Consider the following 25353-nt stretch of genomic DNA (forward strand, 5'->3'; position numbering starts at 1 on the left):
AATTAATACCACAAACTATTCAAAAATGAATTCAATTGAATGTGTGTGTATGTATTTCTGATTCATAAAAATAAATTCCAATTGATTTACAGACCTAAACTCAAAAACAAAGCAGAACTACAGAAGTATTAAAAGAAATTTTAGGCAAATATATTGACGAATTTAGGATAAATATGACTTCTTAATATAACATTTAAAAAACAAAAGACATGTAGAAAACATTAATAAAGTTTGACTACATCAAATTTTTTTAATTCTGAAGGATAAAATACTATATAAATTAATATAAAATAAGATTAAAATTTTACAATAAAAAACAAAGATTGTTATCCAAAAAATAATTTTTAAAAAGCCATACTTTTAAAAAATAGGCAGAAGATTCAAAGACTCTTCATTGCCAATAAATACATGAAAGATACACAATTTCAAGAATAAAGAAAATGAAAAATGAAATAATGAGGGTTAACCTCAGATTTTTAAATCAGAATATCTATAGTCTGGGGGTATGTGAGTTGTTATGGTGGCTGTGGAGAGGAATTCAGCATTATCAATCAAAATTTTAAATGTACATAAATTATGACAAGCAATTCACCTTCTTAGAATCTATCTTAGCTAAACATTTACATCTATGCAGAAGTAGGAATATACAATGACTATCATTTCATTTCTGTTCATAATAGAGAAAACAGTTAGCTCTGGGAGGAACTGGAATTGTCAGTTACTTAGATTTTATTTGTAGTGTCTGAATTTTTTAATTTGATTCAGGTTTGAAATTTAAAATAGTGATGAAAAAGATACGGTAAATCCAAAAATTACTGAATTACTAAGAATTACACAATGAAATATTAAGTGAAAACACTAAGGCATGTTTAAATAATCTGTGACACCATTTGGGTCTCCCAAGAACAACAAAATATAGCATTAGTTTATGCACAGAAAAGATCTGAAAGGCTGATTAACTAAACAGTATGAGTAGTTTTCTGTAAAAAAAAAAAAAAAATGAGATTTGAGAATCTGAGAATGTTGGGAATGGGAGACCTTCCTAACAATACTTATTATTCTTACATTAAAAAAAGAAAACTCACAGGGCTTCCCTGGAGGCGCAGTGGTTGAGAGTCCGCCTGCCGATGCAGGGGACACAGGTTCGTGCCCCGGTCCGGGAAGATCCCACATGCCGCGGAGCAGCTGGGCCCGTGAGCCATGGCCGCTGAGCCTGCGCATCTGGAGCCTGTGCTCCACAACGGGAGAGGCCACAACAGCGAGAGGCCCGCGTACCACAAAAAAAAAAAAAAAAAAAGAAAACTCACAGACACACAAAGAAATTAAACCTTCTTCCACCTGTACCATTTTTCTAGGTTCCACATATATGCATTAATATACGATATTTGTTTTTCTCTTTCTGACTTACTTCACTCTGTATGACAGTCTCTGTATGACAGAAAGAGAAAAACAAATATTGTATATTAACGTATATATGTGGAACCTAGAAAAATGGTACAGATAAACCGGTTTGCAGGGCAGAAATAGAGACACAGATGTAGAGAACAAACGTATGGACACCAAGCGGGGAAAGTGGCAGTGGGGGGGGGGGGAGGCGATGAATTGGGAGATTGGAATTGACATATATACACTAATATGTATAAAACGGATGACTAACTAGAACCTGCTGTTTTAAAAAATAAATAAAATAAAATTCAAAAAAAAACCTTCCATCAAATATGTGTAATTTAAAATTAATGTAATCATGGAGGTTTATCTTTTTTTCCTAAATATTTTTTTACTTAAATGAAAATTTTAAATGAGCATCTGTGATTTCTACCAGAGTCTCTTAGTGTATGGAAACTTCTTTCCAACCTAACCTGAGGAGATAGCAAAATTGTTCAGCCTTGCAGAACAAAACAAATAAATAAAATTCCACAGTGAACACTCATTGCCAGGCTTTTTTTTAATCTTATGTTTATGAGCATGCCTCTTCTAGAAACAATAACACCCAGTGTAAAATGACTCACTATTATACAGATTTAGATATATTGCTAGTCAACTAATGTTTCCTAAAACAAAACAAAACAAAAAAATGCTGAAATGCCTGTTACAAAATGATTACTCTATGAGCAGCTGTTATTCCTGGCTCCCAAGGACAGCATCTAAAGAGCCATTCTATTGTGTAACCCACCCCCAGGGCAGCTAAAAGCTGAATGAAAAAGTATAAATTGAGATCATATTCTGGACATTGTACCTTTCCTACTTAGGTCCCTTTCCCTCACCTAATACCATTCATAAAATCCCCTTTTAGTAATACCAAGTTACTTTTAAAATTTGGTTTCATAAAAAGTCACCGCTGAGATGAACAGCTAGTATACCAATTTACAACACAATGATTTCTTTACAGCTCAGTTATTAAACTGAAAAACAGTGTTTATAATCAAAGTGCTGACACAACATTAACAACAATGGTGAGAAGGGCATTGTTAGAATATGGCTATCATAGTTGTTTGTTATTTGTCCTAGAGGGAAATCATGTTCCAATGGCTCTTCTATAAAACATCAATTAAAGAAATGTCAATACTAACATTCTCAAGCTGCCTTGTAAGGAGCTCTCATTTTAGCTGACGTATCCATAAGTGACACTAAAGCCAATTTTCAGTGCTATAGAAAAATTACAAGATTGAAGTAACTCCCCACAGCCTTATTTATCTGACGTGTTCATAACAGAAATGCAAAACCATAAAATAGGGCTGTCTGAGCTGGGAAAACAAAGACTAATTAATCACATTAATGGAAAACTAGCTTACAAAGTGCTGATCAACAAAACATGGAAGAACAATTTCTGGAGATGGGGCTCAGTTATCAGGGTTGGAGAGAAGATGGAATCTCATGTTAGGATGGGGCTGGCAAGAATTCTGAGCGATTAGGAAATTGGATGACAAGTTTCCTACAGTAATCCTCTGAATGGAAATTTCACAGGGTCCAAAAAATTTTATACCAGCAAGTGAGTTCCCTAATTTAGATGCTCACACCTAATTTGTATTATAAGTGAAAATATATATTCATTCAACAGATATTGGTGAATCACCATGCTGTGTCCTAGACACTGGGCAACAGTAAATGACAAAGATACACTCTGGGGCTTCCCTGGCGGTGCAGTGGTTGAGAGTCCGCCTGCCGATGCAGGGGACGCGGGTTCGTGCCCCGGCCCGGGAAGATCCCACATGCCGCGGAGCGGCTGGGCCCATGAGCCATGGCTGCTGAGCCTGCGCGTCTGGAGCCTGTGCTCCACAGCGGGAGAGGCCACAACAGTGAGAGGCCAGTGTACCGCAAAAAAAAAAAAAAAAAAAAACACTCTGGCTAGGAGAGAATACAAACTAAATCAGTAGATTATTTAAGGTAAAGGATGTTAAGCACTTGAGAGTGGGCCATGGATTCTCTAGGGAAAGGTGATGGGAACAGATCCTGGCCTTTTCTAATAGGAAAGGTTATCAGAAAGTAAGAGAAAGAATATCTGGTAAGGTTTCATAAGCTATGAAAAAAAGTCGATGGCCTGAAGCCACTGTAAGGTTTGAATGCACCAAGGACATATAACCTGACTTATATTTTAATCAGATCATCCCAATTGCTGTGTTGACAGACAATAAAGGTTCAAGGGTAGAAGGGTGAAGAGAAGTTAGCAGGTTACTACCACATCCAGGAAAGAGAGGAGGAGCAGATTAGTCTGGATTATGTCAGCCGAGGTGACTAAGAAGTGGACAGGATGCTAGATTCATTTTAAAAGTAGACAAGACAGGATCTACTGTCAGACAGATGTGAGGTATGAGAAAAAGAAAGCATCAAATCTAACTCTAAAGTTCTTGGCCTCAGCAGCTGGAAGGCCTGGAGATATGGAAGCCTGCAGAATATCTAGAATTCAGTTCAGGACAGGGTGAATTTGAGCTATTGGACATGCTAGAGGAGATGCTGTCATAAAGCTGGCCACAAGGGTGAGACTGAGCTGGACCAGAAATGCCCAAGCCATCAGTGACTAGATGCTGTTTACAATCATTAAAGCTATGAGATAGGATGAGGTTACCAAATGGGCTAGTGTAGAAAAGAGGCCCACATTTTGAACTCTGGGGAGTGAGAGGAAAAGCAGGAGAGTGCAGGATCCTGAAAGCCAAGTGAGGACTGCTTCAAACAGGAGACAGTGATCAACAGAAGTTTCTAAGAAAAAGTGGGGCAAAGCCTATGACTGGAATAAATTTAAGAGAGAAGTGGGGGAGAAGGGTTGGAGACAGTGAATAAAGATAAGTCTTTTCAGAAATTTTACTATATATATAGGGGCGTGGAGAAATAGAGTGGGAGCTAGTGGGAAGAAAGATCAAGAGAGGGTTTTTCGGTTTACTTGAAGATTGAAAAAATAACAGACTGTGTGGATAATAATGACAATCATCTGGAGAAGGGATGTGGGCGAGAAAGGGATGAATTACTGTAACTATGATCCTGTGTATAAGAGAGCGGATGGCCTTAGGAGAAGAGATATTATAGATATGAAGCAGGTAGAAACATTAAGATCTCTACTGGTGTCTTCCCATTTCTCCATGAATATGAAGAGACTTCATGAGGTGAGGGTGAGGATGGGGAAGATGGGGAAGCTTGAGGAAAAAGAAGATATGAAACAGTCAATCAGGAGAGTAGTAGAGTGAATGAGTGATGGGAATGCAACATGAATTACCCACACCGTTGAGGACCAACTTCCAGTTACAAACTGAAAGCAAGAGCAATCTGCATATTGGGTGTTTCTCCACAGCCATACTCAGCTACAGAGGTGCAGGTACAGAGTAGATAGATAGTTGGATTTACCAGGGTTGAGTTATACCAAGGAAGAGTAACAAAGTCAGAGAGTGGCAAGGGAGCTGAGATATGTGCAAGGAAATATAGTAGCTTAAACAGAAGTAAGGACAGGAGGGGAGGGAGAGACTGAAAAGTTGGGAGCATTACTGAATCATACATCACAGTGAGGTGAAAGGATTGCTGGAGTCCCAGAACCAGAGGGTGTGGGCTAGACAGACAGAAGGTAGTCAGAGAAAGATGCCTGAAAATGACAGATGACACTGAAAATACAAAATACCTAGTGGAATGCCGAATGGTTAAGAGTGAAAACTAATTACCCTTTCAAAAGGCTGTCTTTCTATTGTACACCCTTTAGTTCTCTGTTACTGCAATAACAAATTACCTCAAATACAATGGCTTAAAACAACATAAGTATGTAACAGTTCAGTAGGTCAGAATTCCAAAATGGGTCTCACTGGGCTAAAATCAAGGTGTCAGCAGGTCACTCTCTTCTGGAGGCTCTCAGGGAGAATCTATTTCTTTGCCCTCTGCAGCTTTTAGGGGAGCCCACGTGCCTTGGTCCTAGGCCCTCCTCCTCCATCTTCAAAGCCAGCAACAGCAGGCCAAGCACTTCTCACATCACATTACTCTGACCTTTTCTGCCCCGCTCTTCCTCATGTAAGGACCCTTCTGATTGCACTGAATGCACCCAGGTAAACAGAATAATATCCCTATTTGTAAAGCCAGCTGATTAGCAACCTTAATGCTATCTGCTACCATAATTCCCTTTTCATGCAACATAACATACAGGTTCCAGGGATTAGGATGTAGACATGCCGATGGCAGGGAGTGGGGGAGATGTTCTCACTACATTTTAACAATTTAAATACTATCATACAGCCATATGTATGAAAGGACGATAACAGAAGAGGAAATCATACTCTCTGTTTCAAATTACATCCCCCCCAACCATTTATCTTTCTGATGCCATTCCTTACAGCAGTATAAAAATTACTTTGAGGTTTGCAGAGCACCTATCCAACAGCAAGCCAGGCATATGCTCGATAGCAAGGAGAAGCACCTCTATAATTTAAGACTGGTCATAGGTAATCTACATGGAACTTCATGGCATTTACATAATAGTATTTTCAGGATCCTAAGCAAAGTACTTCAAATTGAACATACATCTTACTTTGTTAAAACTGTACAACATTTGGCTTTCAAATAAAAACCCAGCTGGTTTATTCTTTCTTCCCAGCATGACCTTCGATAGCAAATAACAAAGTACAGGATTTCTTCATACTGCCACTGGACTAGTTTCTGCCATTCATGAGAAACGCCTGCACTGCACTTTTTTTTCCCCCTCCATGCTTCCTAGGGATCTCTTTCCTCATTGCTAAGGAGATGTGCATTTTAGCCCAGTGACCTCCGGGCATGCACATCCTGGTGTGCAGTGCAGTATGCTATGCTCCCCATAATGTCAGTCATTATTCTTCCTGACTTTACTTGTGCTCTCTGGTTGAAGCACTTAAGATTAATGAGGCATTTGTTCTCAATCAAGAAGCTATTTATGAATATAGTTCCCCTTACAATAAGCTATGTAGATTTCTCTTTCTCTCTCTCCATTACCAAAGTGGGGTAGGGAGGGTTTGTGTCTATTGAGCAAAAGGGAGAAGAATGAACAGAAAAAAAAAAAAAAGATTTGTGACTTTTTTAGCCTGTAAGCAGTTCCCTAACAGAAAGGCCTCCACATCATAGCTATGCTGTCAGGATAATTGATATCCTCAAATGTGCTGTTCTGTTTGCTTAAAGTAAAATAATTATTACCACCCTGGCCTTTGTGAGCCAAGGTTTAAGTCTGCAGCTGTTCAGAAAAATCTGCCTCCTCAGGAGGGAAAAGGCAATTCTGAACTCAAATGCGTCACCTCAAATGGGAGAGTGTGGTCTGACTAGCGGCTTCCAGGGACACCTCACTGGAGAAGAGAACTGGCACAAGCAACCACTTGGCTACACACAGCCATGGCATTTAACAAGAATACAGCCTTTCTTTTTCTACTAGTTTTACTGTGTCTGAGGATCAAAGTCAGCCTTTCAGACTGACAGCCTCTCACCACCTGGTCTTGACAGTATCCCATGGAATAAAAAAAAAAAAAAAACCAGCATAAAACACATCACAGGGAGAGGGTGTGCCACCACGACCTCTCAAGGCCATAGTCAATCAGATCTAAACATCAATGGCTCCGATCTACAAAGCCAATTCAGAGCTCCTTGTTAAAGAAAAATGCCAACTCGGTTGTCATTTGGGAAACTAGATTCAGGGGATTATCCAGCTCTGGGAAAGGTCCTCCAGGCAGAAACTAGAGTCAATATGAAAGAGTAAGGACACTGCTCTACTCAACTACCCAATAACACTAATCATTCCATATTAAGTATGTGACCAATTACACTATTAGTGCTGACTTTATTTTCAATGTAAACTAACAAAAATCATTCAGATACATTGCTCAGAATTAGGCCGGTTGTTCAGTCTTCTTTCCACTCTAAAAACAAGTAACTGAGAAGAGTAAAAAAAAAAAAAAAAAAAAAAAGAGTGTGGGCCTGAGAGTGAGAGGCCTGAGTACTGCCATGAATCTGGGCTCTCTTACCATATAGAGGGGTGATCCTAGACAAAGAAGTTACTCTCTCAAACCCCTGGCTCAGTATCTGTAAAATGAAATTTCTGAGATAGATGAAGAATTCTTTAGTCTTTGCCAGTACTAAATTTTATGGAAGCTAGAAAAATTCTATCCTTGCTACTTATATTGGTTTATATTTAAATCAGCAGTTATTCTGAATCTACAGGTCGAACATTTTAAAATGAAACTATTACTTTTTTTAAAACACAAGACTTCCAAGAGCCAAATGATTGGCAATTCTAACATCTATTATCAGTACCACTATTTTTATTTGAGGAGTTGGAGAGGAGATATAATGGTTGTATTTTGCAATAAGGGTAACATATCCTCAGCCACATACATTTTCTTTAATTATCTCTACCCTAAGAGAATTCCCACGTCAGAGAGAAAGAAGAGAAAGCACTGCCTTCAGATTTAACAGAGTGCGGTTAGGGTTGCTTCGTATCAGTTACACCCCTATCTATAGGACCAGCCTCGATGCACAGTAGGAGTCAGACTCTATCTATTAGACCAACTTCCTCCATTATTAGCCAGAGTACATAGAGTTATAGGGATTGGGACCTCATTGTTCCCAAAGATGAGTTACCAACTTTCCAAGAAGTTGATCATTTTTACCTGAGCCTTAAGGGTAGGGAGTTAAGACTAAGGTATATGGGCTTCCCTGGTGGCACAGTGGTTAAGAATCTGCCTGCCAATGCAGGGGACACGGGTTCGAGCCCTGGTCCGGGAAGATCCCACGTGCCGCAGAGCAACTGAGCCCGTTTGCCACAACTACTGAGCTTGCGCTCTAGAGTCCGCGAGCCACAACTACTGAGCCCGAGTGCCACAACTACTGAAGCCCGCATGCCTAGAGCCCGTGCTCCCCAACAAGAGAAGCCACCGCAATGAGCAACCTGCACACCGCAACGAAGAGAAGGCCCCGTTCGCCTCAACTAGAGAAAGCCCACGCGTATAACGAAGACCCAATGCAGCCAAAGATAAATAAAAATAAAATAAATAAATTAAAAAAAATAAAGACTAAGGTATATTCCAAAGATTAAGAGTTCAGATAAATGTGTTCCAACAAATGACATAGATTCTTTAGCTCACAAGCTTTAGCAACACTGTGGGGTTGGGTTTTTTAAAGACCACTACCTCAGGTACTTCCAGATTTTAACTTTGTGATTATGATTCATGCAGAGAAAACACTCCACTTTCTTTCAAAAGCCAAAAAATAGTTATGTGCAGCCTTGGAGGGCATGAATGGCAACCACTACTCAATCTATAGATGCCACTTATTTATAATCAAGCAATAAAAATAAATAAACAAACAGCACCAAAATGTTTATTTTTAATCACTGCAATTGCTTATTCCACTCTTTGTAAGAGGAAAGAAGATGCTAATTCCAAATGATTATCAAGGTATAGCTTGTGCTCATATCTGTTAGTCCATTTAAAAAAAAAACAAATAAGCAAAATAAAGAGAACAGTGAATAGATAGGTGGCCAAGGTGAAAACCTATTTCATGTTTGGGTTTTGATTTCTTAAAACCATTTTGAAAAAAAAAAAAAACAGAATGCTGTTTGTTATACATATATAGTACAACTTTATTACTCTACAGAGTATAATAAATGCTCTTCAATAGATAATAAATGTGTGCAATTACCTAGTTCAAGTATTTCATTATACAGAATGAAAATTCTAACCTTTAAGGTGTTTTAATTTTTCATTTCAAAATCTACCTTTTCATAGCACAGCAATATCCACCCAACAATATAATATACAACTGTGTATTTTACTGTATTACTTTGAAACGAAAATATTTAAACAAATTCTCCTAAATTAAGAGCAAAGGGATATACTGAAATAAAAAGAAATCCCGAGGATGATGTGCATTGCCACAGATTCCTGAACATCAGGTAGATAAAGTTATAGTAAGGCCTTTAAAGTCACTTTTTAAAAAACAACGAAAGTTTCCTTGAACACATAAAAACTACACTGATCCAGCCAATAATTACCAATGTCACTTCTATTCCTATACTTTTCTGTTACTCATCACCTCTGACCAGGTTAAGAAATACAGGAATAAATTTAGATTTCTTGAAGGTGCCCAATTCTTAAGGAAAACTAATTAAGGCAAAATGGAAATAAAAAACAACACAGAATCAAGGGATTTTAGGGTGAGAAGAGGCCTTAGATATACATCTCTAGTCGAACCTTCTCATTATGTTGCTTTTAAATCTTCCTGTAATTAAGATTTTAGATTATAGGTATGTGAGCTACTGTGTCTACCCCTCCCTTCCCCCCAAGAATTACATATGGTGATTAAAAAAGCTCCCTAGTAAGGCATAGCACAAAATGATACTTTATTTGGACTTTTTCACACTGACAATGAAAACCTACAGCACAGGCTTAATGCTACCCTGGACAGAAGACTGGCAACTCAAGATTTGTCAGGGTCATAAATCTGAGTATGACGTGACTTCCCATATGTTAAATTACCAATCTTCCCATGAAGTTTTCACTCCCATTTTGGCACTAAAACAAAACCTCACAGTGACCCCCACTGCAAAAGAAACATCCAGATTTCCTGCAAAGAAACAACCACCAAAAAGCTACATTATTCCTAAATTTTAAAAAGAGAAAATCTTATCCATATTCCTCTTTAACCTCTTAACCTGCTTATATTTCATTCTTTAGAATTCCATTTATAAATTCTTTAGAAGATAGTATAGAAAATCCTCCTGTGATTTATTAGCATATTACTTCTTAATACTCTACAGAGTATTCAGCACATAGATTATTATTTTTTACAATAAAAGTATTTAGGTTACCAGTTCATTTCCAGACATTTAACTAACATCCTCCTTCATAATTAGAAGTGAAGCCCTAAAGTAGAGTTCAGGAATTTTACAGAAATACTCAGACTCAAAAACAATTTTTCAAAATAGGGATAAAAAAGAAAACAGTAGGGAAAAAAACGTGAAAGAAAGCAATACAAATTCTGTATTTTTACAGTGAGAATATTACATTATATTTTTTATTAGCAGTAACTTGTAGTCATTATAAAATGGAAATCCATAAACAGATTAGACACAAAACTAGTAATTTAGGTCAAAAGTGATTAGATTCAAATTAAGACTCAAAATAGCAAGAAACACATTCTAGAATCAGAGTAATGACATTCAACACCTAAAAACAGAACTTGGTAATGTTTGGAATGCACTCTAAAGCGCTACTATAATGAAGGAGTAAAAATGGCTCCAAAATGAATTACATAATCACAAAAGGGTTAGAAACAAACAGAGCTGAAAATAAAATACTCTAATAAACGCAAACATAGCTTTCATACAGATCTGTTTATCTGAGCAGTACTGAAATGGGACAAACAGGCACAAAGCAATGATATTTAATTAGAACTATGAGATATACAACCTGAATGTCAGGAGAGACAGGTATGTGGGGAATTATTTCACTGTTTCATTTCGTTTCATTTGAATGTGAGCAGGGAGCTAGGGTTCTAGAATCCAAGATAGGGTGTTATTCAAAATTTTAACTAATCTCTCCCTCTAACACATGCAGCTAAAGCTGCAGTACAGCTTGTTGTTTCTTATTTTAGATGACATAAGTGGCTAAAGTAAAGAAATAGTAGCAAAATGAAACACAGTGAGGACTAAACCAAAACTGGAAATGGTGAGAGCACTGAAGGTCACAGACCAAGGTCACAGATAAAAGCTCTGCAAGTTCAGAAATGATCCAACACTATACCAGGTGTTAGAGGTGTTATAGAGAAAAATGAGACAAAGTTCTGGCCTCCAGTTACTTAAAAACTAGCAGGGCAGTTTGGTCCGGAGCAACTTCCATGCTTTACAATTGGTAAATAAAAAGACAGCTGGTCTGTGAACATTGATTCCAGCCTTATGTATATTCTCACCCACCAAGCCCAAGTTGAAGCTGACAGAATCTTCTAATGTATGAACTTATTTACTTAGTTATGGTCTGGGGCTGGATGAAATAATCGCTGGGATGCCTTTGCTTCCAAAATTTAAATAATTGATACTTATCTCTATGATATAGTGTTCCTCTTTTTTTCCCAGCTTTATTGAAATATAATTGACATATTGTATAAGTTTAAGTTCTACAATGTGATGATTTGATATATCTATATATTGAGAAATAATTACCACAATAAGGTTCGTTAACACTTCCATCACCTCACATAATTACCTTTTGTGATTAAATCATTTACGATCTACTCTGCTCTCTGTGGTGAGAGCATTTAAGATCTACTGTTGGCAACTTTCAAGTATCTAATAGAGCATTGTTAACTACAGTCACCATGCTATATACTAGATCCTCATAACATATTCATCTTGTAACTGAAGCTTGTACCCTTTGACCACCTTCACCCATTTCACCCCCACCCCCCACCCCTGGCAATCACCAATCTATGCTCTGTATCTATGAGTTCAGGTTTTTTTAAGATTCCAATAGAAGTAAGAGCATACAGTATTTGCCTTTCCCTGACTTATTTCACTAAGTATAACGCCCTCCAGGTTCATCCATGTTATCACAAATAGCAGGATTTCTTTCCTTTTTTATGGCTGAATAATATTCATTGTACATGTATGTGTGTGTGTGTATCTACACACACACACACACTTTTTTTAATCCATTCACCCATCAACAGATACTCTTTTTAAGAAGAATCTTTAAAAAATAGAACTACCATATACAATTCTCACACATACCTTATGAAAATGAATACAAGGTGTTTCAGGCTACCCTCAAGATATTCAAAGCACTAATCATAAAAGGAAACAGAATTAACTGAAACAATCACATTTGTTGTATAAATACATATCCCAAGCAAAATATGCTCTTGGAGTGTTTTGTGTTCATGATGAATAAGCCTTACCTTCACAAACCATGTTTAAAAAGAAAATCCCAGGAAATAATTAGTAATTAGAGTTAGTGAAATAAAAGCCAGCAATGAAATAGCATTTGACCTCAGCTGCATCGTTAGATTTCCACTAGCTTTTTTAGAGCTTATATTTATCAATAAAAGGAGGTCTAGAACTCCTCTGGAACCTAAAACTAACAGTGTGAGATTGATTCCTAAGAAAGCAAGTTCTAAGTGTACTTTCAAAATGTAATCATTTCAGCCACAAAATCCAAAGAATCATACTTAAGTGCTTAGTAAAAAATTAATATTGCAACACTCAATGCCACACTAAATAAGGGTGTTAAAGCCAAAATATCAATATTATCAGTTACTTATCAGCAACGATTAAAATAAAATTCAAGTATTTCTCAGGAGAAAAATTTAGAAATAGAGCGTCACGGACAGAGTTCACTCAAAACGAATAAACTGAAAAAACAATTGGCTCACTGAGAATTCAGATCATTTCCAATTAGAACTAAGAAATTATGTAGGTCTAAAAAAATCAATGCAAAGCTGTATTTAAGAGCTCCCATTTTTACTGCAAATTAAAAAGAGATTTACATGGTATCAATATTAAAATACAAAAGGCACACTGTATTTTCTGAGGGTGCAGAGGGGTTAAGGTTAATAGAAAGATGCTTCAAATCAGTTGCAGAGAGTGATTAAGTATTTCCTTCTGTAGACATGCTAAAGGAAAATGACACAATTGATCAGAAGCTGCCTTAGAATCAGGGTGGCTGGCCTAGGCCTGGCCCTGGCTCTGCCATGCAAAGGACAGTAGTACCTTGGATAACAGGACTGCTCGGTGTGTGAGCACAGGAGCCAAGCAGTAACTGTGGATGGAACAGAGAACTCTTCATGCCTTGGTGAACTGGATTAGAATATCTCTAAATTCTAAATCTATACTTCAGGGTGAATGAGGGGATATCATTAGTAAAACTGACTCTACAAGGCTTTACTTTGGCTCATATAATATGAATAGAACCAGCTTGATAAATAAGAGCTGAATATATTTATTATATCAGGACTTCATGGCTGTTTTAAAGATGCTGTACATTTATACAGTTTTTCTTAACATAATGAACACACCAAAGGAAATACCAAAATGTTATCTGGACCCACAAATGAAAAGAATTCTTAAGTTGGAGATATTACCTCTAATATGAAATCAGATTATTTGGACTATAAAGAGTGTCCATATTTTGCCCCATCTTCCCCTCACTACCCCAGAGTGAATGCCAGCAATAAAATCATACAGAAAGACATTCTCACAGATGCCTTTAATTTATAGTCACCATATGTCTATTTCAACACGGAGAGCTAAACATACATAACCATGACATAAATTTTCCTCATGTAAAGCATTGTCCTTCAGGTTTTTAGCTCTGGTTGCAAGGAAATTTAATTCATTATCATTAGAGATCATTAAGGAATAAAGCAAATGCTACTATTACAATCAAAATCAAGCTGAGCATCTGCTCTGAGATCAAGAGTGAGGGATACAGTCTTGAGATCTGATCAGTCTCCACTTTCAAACATGTTCTGACACCTCTTGAAAGAGAATTTTTAAGAAAAATTAAGGTAGCACATAATCAAATGGCAAAATGGGTGACATGGTGGATTAACAGAATGGAATGCAATGCTTGGATGTAAGCTAAAGTTTCAACAGGGTCTTCAGGAAAAACAGTTTAGGTGAAGAGAAATCTGTGTTCTCCAAGTGGGGAACCATTTGTTGTTGAAGTTTCTATCTCAAGTTCACAGCAATGCCTAGCACAGAACACTCTAAAATTTTCTAAAGTATGAATGTATGAATGAATAAGTGGGGAAGACCTCACGCTAGTGGAATAGTTGTGAATTAGCACAGTTTCCTGAGAGGTCACTGAAGATTCCCACCTTCACTGTTACTTAGAAGACTTATTTTCAAGAACTGCAAAATAGAGCTGGGCAAGAACATAAAGCAATACTTTGGACATGCTCTAATAAACCAGTAGTCTCCATACGTTCCTGAGCAAATGGTGATGCCTAGAAATGTATTTAACAATTTCCACAATGGATATAGAGCTACCAGGTAGGATGATTTGGAAAGAGAAGACGAGAAGTACAGGTAACTGTGGAATGGCACACAAAAGCATGTGTACCATCTTACCTGACCACTAGATTTAAATGGACCCACAGTGGATGGAGTGAGAAAAGGAGTTAAAAGATACTAAAATTAGCCACTTACTGCTGTCCATGCGTTTCTTTTGCACCGGGCACATAGCCATCCATCACAGATCTCATGAGAAGGGATACCATAACAACCTATAAAATAATAGTATGGATCCATTAATTAAAGTCTTTTGCATTTTGACAATATTACACATTTTAGCACTGAATAAATAAAATCGGAACAACAGCCTACCATCCCATTTTTGATTCTCACTGCTTAGAACAAAACATTAGCAAGGCTGGCTCAAAGATACTTTTGGTTCCCATGCCTCATAGCTAATAGGATTATCACTGCCAGAAAAAATGAGAGTGTGCATCTTAATAGTTACCAGTGCTCACAACAGTTATCATAGAGAATACTGATGATAATACTTAATGTGTGATTAGAAAATTTCTAAATTGTCGAGTCTAGTCCTTTACTCACGCAAAACATTATTTCAAAATAAGTTGCAATTTATGAAGCAAAGTTTGGGAAAGTTTTAAAATGACACAATAAATAAACTGTGACATAATATTTATGTACCTAAAATCAGTGCATAAAATTAATGTAATATAAAACTACATTTCAAAAACTACATTTAATTAGCTTTAATTTCAGTGATAGGAACAAAGGATGCACAATTCATAGTTAGTGATGAAGAGCTGTCTTCAATTCTATTTGTCCATTCAGTACATGCCTGACTCAAAATAACGATGTAAAGAGATAGCTGATGATATAAATATATGTAGCAATTATACGGTATCAACAAACATGTGTTACTCTGGTTTCCTGAAAAAAGAGTTTTGAAAGATTTAAATGAGTAAAATTTAAAGGAGTAATTTTTAATATCAAATTTCTATAACATTTGACATGGGAAGAGAAAATAACAGAAATGTAATTACCCAAAGAAAAGCCTATCATAGTTACCCAAGACTATAAAGTGTTTAGTTCAAGCACATGTTTATAAAATATTATGGCTAAATTGCATAGCTAGTGCATTCTGGAGTCAAGATTAAATCCAAACTTGTTTGTGAAATGGTGCACTGCCTCTCATATAAATATAATCACGTAGAGTGAATGTGTGTGTGTATATATATGTGTATGTGTGTTACAAATTGATAGAAGCAAATAAGAAGTTTTATATAATTACATTTCAAGCACATCATGTTCAAATCCCTTGGGGAAGATGAAAGTATCTAATAAATAAATGCTAGAGAGCCAGGCAATTTCAACCTTAACACACGACTGGTATTACTCTGGGGTAAATATAGAAGGTAATACCTTTATTATAAATCACTCATACTACATTGACAGACTCACACCATACATACAATGTTAACAGAACATTTGACTTAGTAAGAGTTGGAATATTAAAATGCTTTAAAATAGAATTGCAATGTTTAATAGATCCATTTTATACATTTTAGAGGATTTATATGGCAGACCAATCTAAAAACATGTATTTGCCACTTAACACAATTATGTAAAAACACCAAATTGAGACAGGTATGGAGCCTAACCTTCTCAGTCTTGGGGGAAAACAACTCTAAGCACTATTTCCCCCTGGAAGGCAATGAAGATCTCCCTACCCTTACAAAGAATAAAATTTTAACTCGATAATTAAATTTAACAATAATTCCCCAAATCACCAAAAGAATACTCATTTCTCTTTCAAAAGTAACAAAGGAAAACAGTCATGAATCAACATTAGAGATTAAAACTCAGTTTTTACAGACTTAAAATAAGTAAAATTCAAGCATGTGAAAGGAATCCCACAATGATCCCACAGTTGGACCCCAAACAAACAAACAGAACCAGACCTGTTCTCCACTGATACCACATAAAATTGGAGGAAAAAGGATGATTACACCTATTCATACTTTCATTAGAAGAAATGTGAGAAAGAATGATCTAACCATTAATAATGCCAATAGTACAATGTGACAGATTTGGCAAGTTACAAACGGGTGAGAAATAGAGACTATGTGAAGCACTGAAAAGCCAGCGATTAATGAGTGACAGACTCACTTACTTGCATGAACCCGAACGCGGCACTTTGCACAGGAAATCAGAAGACTTGTTCCATCCTCTTCCAGGAAGGCGTTAGGTGGAGAATATTCTATATTTTCCTCGCTATAAATAAAACACATCTCTGGAATGAGGGGCTTAGTCTTTCCTCCTGAAGTAACCACTTCATCTAATTTTGTCTCCCATCTAGAATCATTTTCTTCATTGCTGATATCTGGCTGAAAAACAAAATATTTCCACGTGAGTGAAAAACATGGAAAAGAGCTCAGATCACTTGCTCTGGTCACTCAAATCCCCTAATAGCTGTTCATCCACTAACTTCCAGCTGCTATACTTCCTCTTCTTCTCCCGGACCCACTATTAGCTCTTCATCAGTGCCACTCCTCAGGCTCCCATCCAGAAGCTAAGCTGTAGGAATGAGAGGATATTCTGTACATTTGCTGGTACAGAAATCGATGAGCTACTAAAACTACGTTCTTAAATACATAGTTCATGAAAAGCATCAATTCTTCTGATGAACTTTTTTTGCTTCTTTATTTGCACTAGGTTAACAGATCTGATTTCATTTACTGAAGAATCTTACCTGGTTACACCTGAAGGAGTATCTTCAAAGACCTCAGTTTTAATTTGTACAACAGTATTTAGAGAGTTTTTGAAGGCTTTTTGACTCACCACAAAGTTTTAAAACAGCAAGACAGAAAGATCTAGCAAATGTCATTAAATAACAAAGGATAATGTTCAAAAAGAAATCGTCACCTCTCACCAAAATATACAACAAATATTCAGTGTTTATTTAAAACTAATTAATGAACTATCTTATTATCCCCAGAGAGCTTATATTAATAAATTTCCCCAAATCTTAAAATTTTAGTTGGAATTTTTTAATTATCGGGGAAATATACAGGCAGATTATGATACAGAAGCAAGAATCGATATAAAGGTAAGTTTTTCCAAGAAAACACAGAAAATTAGTGACTAAATGGGAAATAAAAATAAGGTTAATCACTCACCAGTGTCACATTCAAAGACAAGTGAATGAACTACTTTCTCTATTTACAAAGGTCTGAGAATGTGGCACATCACACATATTCATGCTCTGAAACGTCTAACCAGAATTACTTAATGTGGAACTCTAGGAATGATGTGATCTTGAGTAAAATATTTCTGACTCTATCAGTGAAAATATAAACCAGCACACAATGTTCACATCAACAGACTTTAAAATATATTGTATCTAAAAATGGATCTGGTAGTTTTACTCTTACCAGATTCTGAAAGATCATTTTGTCTGTGCTAGTGCTGGAGAATGTGGTCCTCTGTGACCTAAGATGCTATCAGCATAACATATACAAAATGACATCTGAAAATAATATCATGAATGGCTGGCTGATGAGGGTGAACTGGACAATTCAGTTTGCATTGAGTCCTGCTGTGTCTTTTGCATGTTCCACGTGGGAAGATGAAGAGAGATATTTTAAATGTGGGCCCAGAGCCGACATTTATGATTGAGAGTAATATTTTCAAACATAAAGCAGAGACTAGATCTAAGTTCTCTCTTTGTAAGCTTCTACTATTCTTAAGCTGTAAGTTCTGTGTTTCTTCGTGAAAGGGGTAGAAAGAAAGGTTGGAATTGCCCCTTGACTGAAATAAACCAAGACATTCAAAAATGATAAAGCACTGTCACAGAAAAGTCTCTCAAGTGGCACTCAGGAATTCCATTTGCTGCTCTATGATAGCCATTAGCTACAGAAGTACTAACGTCTTCCTCTTCATGTGCCTAACCCTACAGAGATTCACCTGTGTTTTCACAGTCACACAAAGTGCTGCAGTGAAAGGAAACGTGGGCAGGGGCCCCTCCCCCTGGCTACCTTGTAGTAGGGCATGAGCAGAGCACAGATGGCACAGTGCGGCTCCATTCTGCCCATGGCTGCATTATACTCTTGCTCGGCCACAAAGTTTGGGGACTTCGTCTGCCAAAGGTGGACCAGAGGCTTTGCCCAAGACTCGGTTTCTTCCACTTCCTCCTCAATCGATGGAACCTCGGGCAACTCTTAAGAGAAAGGGTGTGAAAACACAGTGAGCAGGGGACTCAGGTTAAAACAATAACCCTGATTATAAAAGAAGCACACACTCCAAAGTATCTGTGATATTAATGTCAGACAGGAAACCTATTTTATCTTTCAAATATATTCCGAGAGGTGAAACAAAATCTTCATCGTCCGCGACATCAAGGACTACCTGAGATCCGATGGCCACACGGGCCACCCTCCTTTCCACTCCTTCCCCATCCCTGCCAGGAATCACTAAACCGCTCTCTCCTCTCAACTCCACTCCTTCCATGTTTCTTGTGCTACCATGATACCTCCCAGGGTAAAAGGGTTTATATGTGTGAGATTATCTTCCAGCTAGCAGAGGAATTTGCTAGCCACTACCTGTCTTACCAATATTTTTAGTTTCCTGACCTAACATTGTGCATGATTTAATAAAAATTTATTAATTGTATTTCATTTAATTAACTTTTAGGTTCAAAATTCAGGTAAATAACATTTACAGAGCACCTATCATGTGCCAAGCGATGTACTGCCATTACATGGATATAAAAGACAATCCCGGGCTTCCCTGGTGGCGCAGTGGTTGAGAGTCCGCCTGCCAATGCAGGGGACGCGGGTTCGTGCCCCGGTCTGGGAAGACCCCACATGCCGCGGAGCGGCTGGGCCCGTGAGCCATGGCCGCTGAGCCTGCGCGTCCGGAGCCTGTGCTCCGCAACGGGAGAGGCCACAACAGTGAGAGGCCCGCGCACCGCAAAAAAAAAAAAAAAAAAGACAATCCCTATGCCGAATCTCATTTGTTCAATATGATTTCCCAGAGGGTCAAATCTCTTAAGCATGTATATCTGTTAACATAAAAGAGGCATAGGTCTATTCCACAAAAATGACATTTTACAAAAATTTATAGAAGGCCAGAAAAATACAGAAAGACATAACAGGTTAAGAGGAAAAATTCCTCATGCCCATAGCAGAGGATAGTATATCAAAGCGGGTGGCAGCAACCGCAGCTACCCCTAGTACTCGATGTCTATACAGCTGTGATACACTCTAAACTTCCTCACCAGTAGCTGTCTCAGTGCTACAAATAAATACTGTAGAGCAATGTTCTCAAGTCCCAGAAGGGGTATACCTGTGAACTAATGTGCTCCTGTCCTTGCCTTGTTGACTTACCTGTTTTAGAAAAAGTCAAAGTGGATTTGCTCAAGTGGAAAATAGGAAGAGCTAAATTAGGCTGAAAATAATTCGAAAGACATCAAATGCCAACTGAAGCAAAAGGGAACGTTCCTGTTTCCATGGAGGTGCTGGTGGTGGTGATGGTATCAGCAGCAGCAACATTATTATTATTTACAATGGAAAATGCTTAAGCATTCAGTCAGAGGCAGTGTTTGAAACAAAACAAAAGGTAAGAACCTTTGCCTACATTTGAAATAAAGTAATCTGACACTAAACGTTAACAGTTTCCACCTCAGTTTCCTTACAATACACAATAGAAGACTTACTGTGAAGACCAAAATTTGACAAGTGAAAGATGGGAGTGAAAGTTAACCAGGAACCTGAAATACCATAAAGTCTAATAGCTAATATCTCCAACATATATAATGAGATCTAAACTGAAAAAAAAATCCTTGGGTTTGAATAACTTGGACTCTACGTATTGGCTCACAATGAAGTTATCATATCATTTGCTTTATTAAAAAAAGATGGAGGGCCTCCCTGGTGGCGCAGTGGTTGAGAGTCCGCCTGCCGATGCAGGGGATACGGGTTCGTGCCCCGGTCTGGGAGGATCCCATATGCCGCGGAGCGGCTGGGCCCGTGAGCCATGGCCGCTGAGCCTGCGTGTCTGGAGCCTGTGCTCCGCAACGGGAGAGGCCACAACAGTGAGAGGCCCGCGTACCGCAAAAAGAAAAAAAAAAAAAAAGATGGAAACTCACAAGATGGATGATGCTTTTATTCCTTTAGATGGTCATAAGTTAAGGTGATGAGTTCTCAAAATATTTTTAGGGATTAAGGAAATATTTAATTCCTAAAAGCCTAGTGAAAATGAACAAGAAGTACAGGAAAAGAACAGTTCTTAACAATGGAGCCAGAGAGCAGGAAAGTGTGTGTGCCAAGCCCTCTGGCAGACTTGGTCTAAGACTTGATCTAGGATACACCTTGAGCTTGTCCTCAGACTCAACACTGACCTGGTAGAGGACCCTGCTCTACAGCTGTCCTGCCCCAAAATGAGGTCACATTCTGGCCCAAAGAGCATTTGTCTTCTGTTTGGATGCTCTCCAGGCCAGAGTATGCAAAGCAGCATGGCAGGAACACTGTGCAGTCCCAAGTACAGGAACTGTCTGTCCAGAGACCTAGCTTTTTTTTTCCCCCCCGCACCACACAGCTTAACAGGATCTTAGTTCTCTGACCAGAGATTGAACCCGGGGCCACGGCAGTGAAAGTGCTGAGTCCTAACCACTGGACCACGAGGGAACTCCCCCAAAGACCTAGCTTTAAATTCTAACTCTTTCCGTAAGATAGATTCTCATATGGTGATCATTCCTTTCTCACTTATTTCAGGTTTTTTTTTCTTTTTAATATTAAAATGAAATAGTAAATGTAAAATTTCTTTTTAAATTCCGAAGTGCTAAAATTCTTTGTAAATTCTAAAGTGATTATATAATGCATATATTATTACGTAAAATCCAACCAATTATCTTATTTTCATATGATCTGTCTGTCAATTCCATGCTAAATTTTATGAGAGGGGAAAAAGAGATGGCATTTAATCATAAGTACATGATAATGATTATTCAGATTTTAACTTAGTTTTTTTTTTTGCGGTACACGGGCCTCTCACTGTTGTGGCCTCCCCCGTTGCGGAGCACAGGCTCTGGACGCGCAGGCCCAGCAGCCATGGCTCACGGGCCCAGCCGCTCCACGGCACGTGGGATCCTCCCGGACCGGGACACGAACCCGTGTCCCCTGCTTCGGCAGGCGGACTCTCAACCACTGCGCCACCAGGGAAGCCCTTAACTTAGTTGTAAAAGTCAGAAACATTGGCACATTCTTGACGGTAAGTATTTTGTCTTCCTGAAATTATCTCATCAAATTATTCACCCCTCCTCTATCTCCAAGAGCTCTTGCTTACCTTTGAACCATGGCATTGTTCAAGAATAGACTAACCTTGGCTATTGCCTTTCCCAGATTCATGATATTCATGTAAACTACAAGTCCTAAATATTCTGGGGGGCAAAGTACTTTCAGGATATCTAAATACTCTCATCATCACACAATTCCAAATGAAAATCCTCCCTTTCAGCCTCTAAACACCTTTCCTGTTTCTGGTCTCTTTTTAGTGTACCTTCTTCATCCAGTTACTTTTGAAAAAAATACTTTCTGTCTTCCAATATACGGAAGAGGGAAAATGTTTTTTGCATCGTAGCTTCTAAATGTTTTGATCATTTGGCATCACTATGCCTAGGAATTTCCTCTCCTCCTCCTCTTCTTCAACTATAGTTAACTAATGAACCTCTAAAGTTACACTGTAATCTCACTGGTATATATTTACTTCCCTATATGATGCATTTTGTAAGATGTCAGGCAATGAAAATAGACCACACTGTTTTAAATATCAAATTAGTTTTCACAACACCTTCACAAAAGAAGAGGGCAGGGGCAGATATTAAACATACAAGGAGAGGGAGGAGACATGGGGATATATGTATATGTATAGCTGATTCACTTTGTTATAAAGCAGAAACTAACACACCATTGTAAAGCAATTATACTCCAATAAAGATGTTAAAAAATAGTTAACTATTATATAATATTAAGATATCAATAGTATCAGTAGTTAACTAGTAATAGTTAACTAGTAATTGATTGATTGATTAATACTGTATTGTATATTTAAAAGTTGCTAACGGAGTGGATCTTTTTCTCACCACAAGAAAAAAATTTGTAACTGTGTGGTGATGTATGTTAACTAGACTAATTTTGGTGATCATTCCACAATATATACAAATATCAAATCAAAAAAAAAAACCATACAAGGACATGGACATTGTAAGCATTCAATGAATACCAATGTTTTTATTACTATAATTATCTTTTTTTAATATACCAGCACAGCAACATTCAGAAGCTCTGAGTCTCACCCCGAATGCCACAGTTTGCTATAGAATCAAGAGAGAATGAGGCAAAGGAAAGGTTCCTTGATGCAAATGCATCAAAGTTTGGGAAATCTGTGAAAATGTTACCAGCATAGAACTCCCTTCTTTCCCAACTGTATTCTCAACAAGAACAAAAGAAGAGCTAATAGTGTAACAGCAGTTCTCAAAGTAAGGTCTGTGTACTCTAGGAGATACACAACACAATTTCATGAGGTCTGTATGGTCAATTTCATAATAACATGAAGGAGCAACTATAATAAAAATTAATTAAAAAAACTGAAAAAATAATAACACGAAGACTTTATTTGCCTGTGTCACACTGCTGACATTTGTAATGGTGACACAAAAGCAATGAAGGGTAAAACTGTTGGTGCCTTAGCTTGAATCAAGGCAGTGGCACCAATGCAGTCATTATATTCTTGACTATCTCAAATTTGCAGTTGGCAGTGGTGGGGGGTGTTCTCTTAACAATGCCTTGATGAAGCAAAAAAAAAGAAAAAGTATCAATTTTATTAAATGTGCAATAAAATGGGATGTATGCGTAAAGCACTTCTGCCGCACACTGAAGTTCAATGGTTGTCTTGGGAAAAGCACATGTGCAATTAATTGAATCACATGTTGAATGAGCTGCCTTTTTCATGGAACACCATTTTTACTTCAACGAATGATTAACAGACAAGCTATGGTTATTCAGACTTGGGTATCTGGCAGCAATGAAAGTGAACAAAGAAAGCTGTCATTTTAACAAAAAAACTACTGACAGTATTTGTTGACAATGGTGAAATTCAAGCTTCTGAGTCAAAATTAGAACTTTGGAAAATTTGTATCCACTTTTGTGAGCTTGACAGTTTCCCAATAATTAAAGCTATTTCTAATGGAATTGAGGGTGATAATAACAAATGTAATTTTTTTATATTATATAAAAAGACCTGTATGACACAGATCTTTGTTTACCAATGCATGACGTTACAAAATCACGCATGCATAGAAGACCCACTCAAAGTGCAAGACAGACCAATGTATTTTTAGCTTAATAGAGAACAAAAAGTTCACTGATGGGATTTCAGATTTCATGTTGCAACTAATCTTTAAAAAACCACCATTTGTCAAGTTTTATGTAGTGTCAAAGAATATCCATAATTATCTGAAAAGGCTATTAAAATACTGCACCCCTTCTAACCATGTATCCCTGGTAAGCTGGACTTTCTTCAAATATACCTCAACCAGAACAACATGGTCCAACAGACTGAATGCAGAGCAGACATGAGAATCCAATTTTTATTAAACCCAATATTAAAGAGCTCTGCAAAAAATGTAAAACAATGCTGTTCTTCTCTTTATCCTTATGGTTTGGGAAAACTGTTATTTTCTTATGAAAATAAATGTAACTGTTTATGCATTTATTATTGTTACTTTAAATTTTTCCATTTTAACTTTCAGCAGATAAGTACAAAACAGAAACAGACTCACAGACTTAGGGAACAAACTTATGGTTATGGGGTGGGGGGGAGTGGGGCGGGGAGGGATAGAAAGACTGGGAGTTTGGGATTGACATGTACACACTGCTATATTTAAAATAAAATGCCTTTCCATAAAAAATTTTTTTTAATTAAAAAAATATTTTTTTAAAGAAAAACAATAATAATTGTTTTAATAATAGGAAACATGAATAAAGATGAGAGTAATTTGGGGGTTTTAACCTAGAAAATAAAACTAATGGATGAATTCAAGAAAAGAAATGTAACTGTTTATGCATTTATGATCGTTACTTTAAATGTTTCCCTGTTTTAACTTTCAGCAAATGGGCTGGGGAGAGAAGAGAAGGGAAGGGAAGGGAAGGGAAGGGAGTGCAAGAAAGGAAATGAAAAGAAAGGAGATGAAATGAAACCTCTTTGGGGTCCTCAAAATGATTATGAGCATAAGCAGTCCTGAGGAAAAGACTGAGAATCACTGACTATACTTGTGCACTTTCACCCAAAAGTATTAGTATCACAGAGTCACTGTTGAACAACACAGCCCTAATAAAACTGGTGTAGACTGTGTTCTCACAGCCAAGCAAGAATCTCATAAACTGTTTTCCTCAATCAACGAGTAATGCTTAAGCAAAAAGAAAACAAGTCAATACTGCAAGAAGGTCTTCTTTTCTCTCGCTTCTTCAAGGTCTGCAAGGTTTGCCAGCTATAGCAGAGAAAAAAAAAAATCTATGCCGACACTTAATTATCTTTTTTCTTGGTGAGCCTCCTACCGCATGGCAGAAATCTAGACTCCTGGACTACTGTATTTACAGAAACACAAGAGGAGACGTGTTTCCTCTGTTTAAGTGGCCTCCTATGAAGGTAGCCAGCCCCCTGACAAGCACTACTGTGGTGGGGGAATGGGGAAAACAGATACGATCCTGGATAAACGTACTGAAGTAAACCACTGAAAACACTGCTGTCATACCAGCAGCACCCTAATGGCTGCTCTAAAATATTTCAATCGCCACATCACTAAAAAACAATCAGTAGAACCTGCCTGCCTACAGACCAAGCAGCAA

General features: G+C 37.5%; 1 protein-coding gene across 4 annotated transcripts in view; it reads right to left on the bottom strand.

Annotated features, from left to right (window-relative positions):
- KDM4C (lysine demethylase 4C) overlaps nt 1-25353 on the bottom strand; it is a 398973-nt gene that overhangs the window by 150976 nt on the left and 222644 nt on the right. For all 4 annotated transcript variants that reach the window (XM_081237192.1, XM_081237191.1, XM_081237190.1 and 1 more), the window contains exons 13-15: nt 18487-18668; nt 16623-16836; nt 14627-14703 (exon numbers count right to left, since the gene is read on the bottom strand). In XM_081237192.1, coding sequence (XP_081093318.1) covers nt 14627-14703; nt 16623-16836; nt 18487-18668 — 473 coding nt within the window. The remainder of the gene's footprint in view (nt 1-14626; nt 14704-16622; nt 16837-18486; nt 18669-25353) is intronic.

The sequence above is a fragment of the Mesoplodon bidens genome (assembly GCF_964165515.1).
Source record: "Mesoplodon bidens genome assembly, chromosome: 6".
Taxonomy (NCBI): domain Eukaryota; kingdom Metazoa; phylum Chordata; class Mammalia; order Artiodactyla; family Ziphiidae; genus Mesoplodon; species Mesoplodon bidens.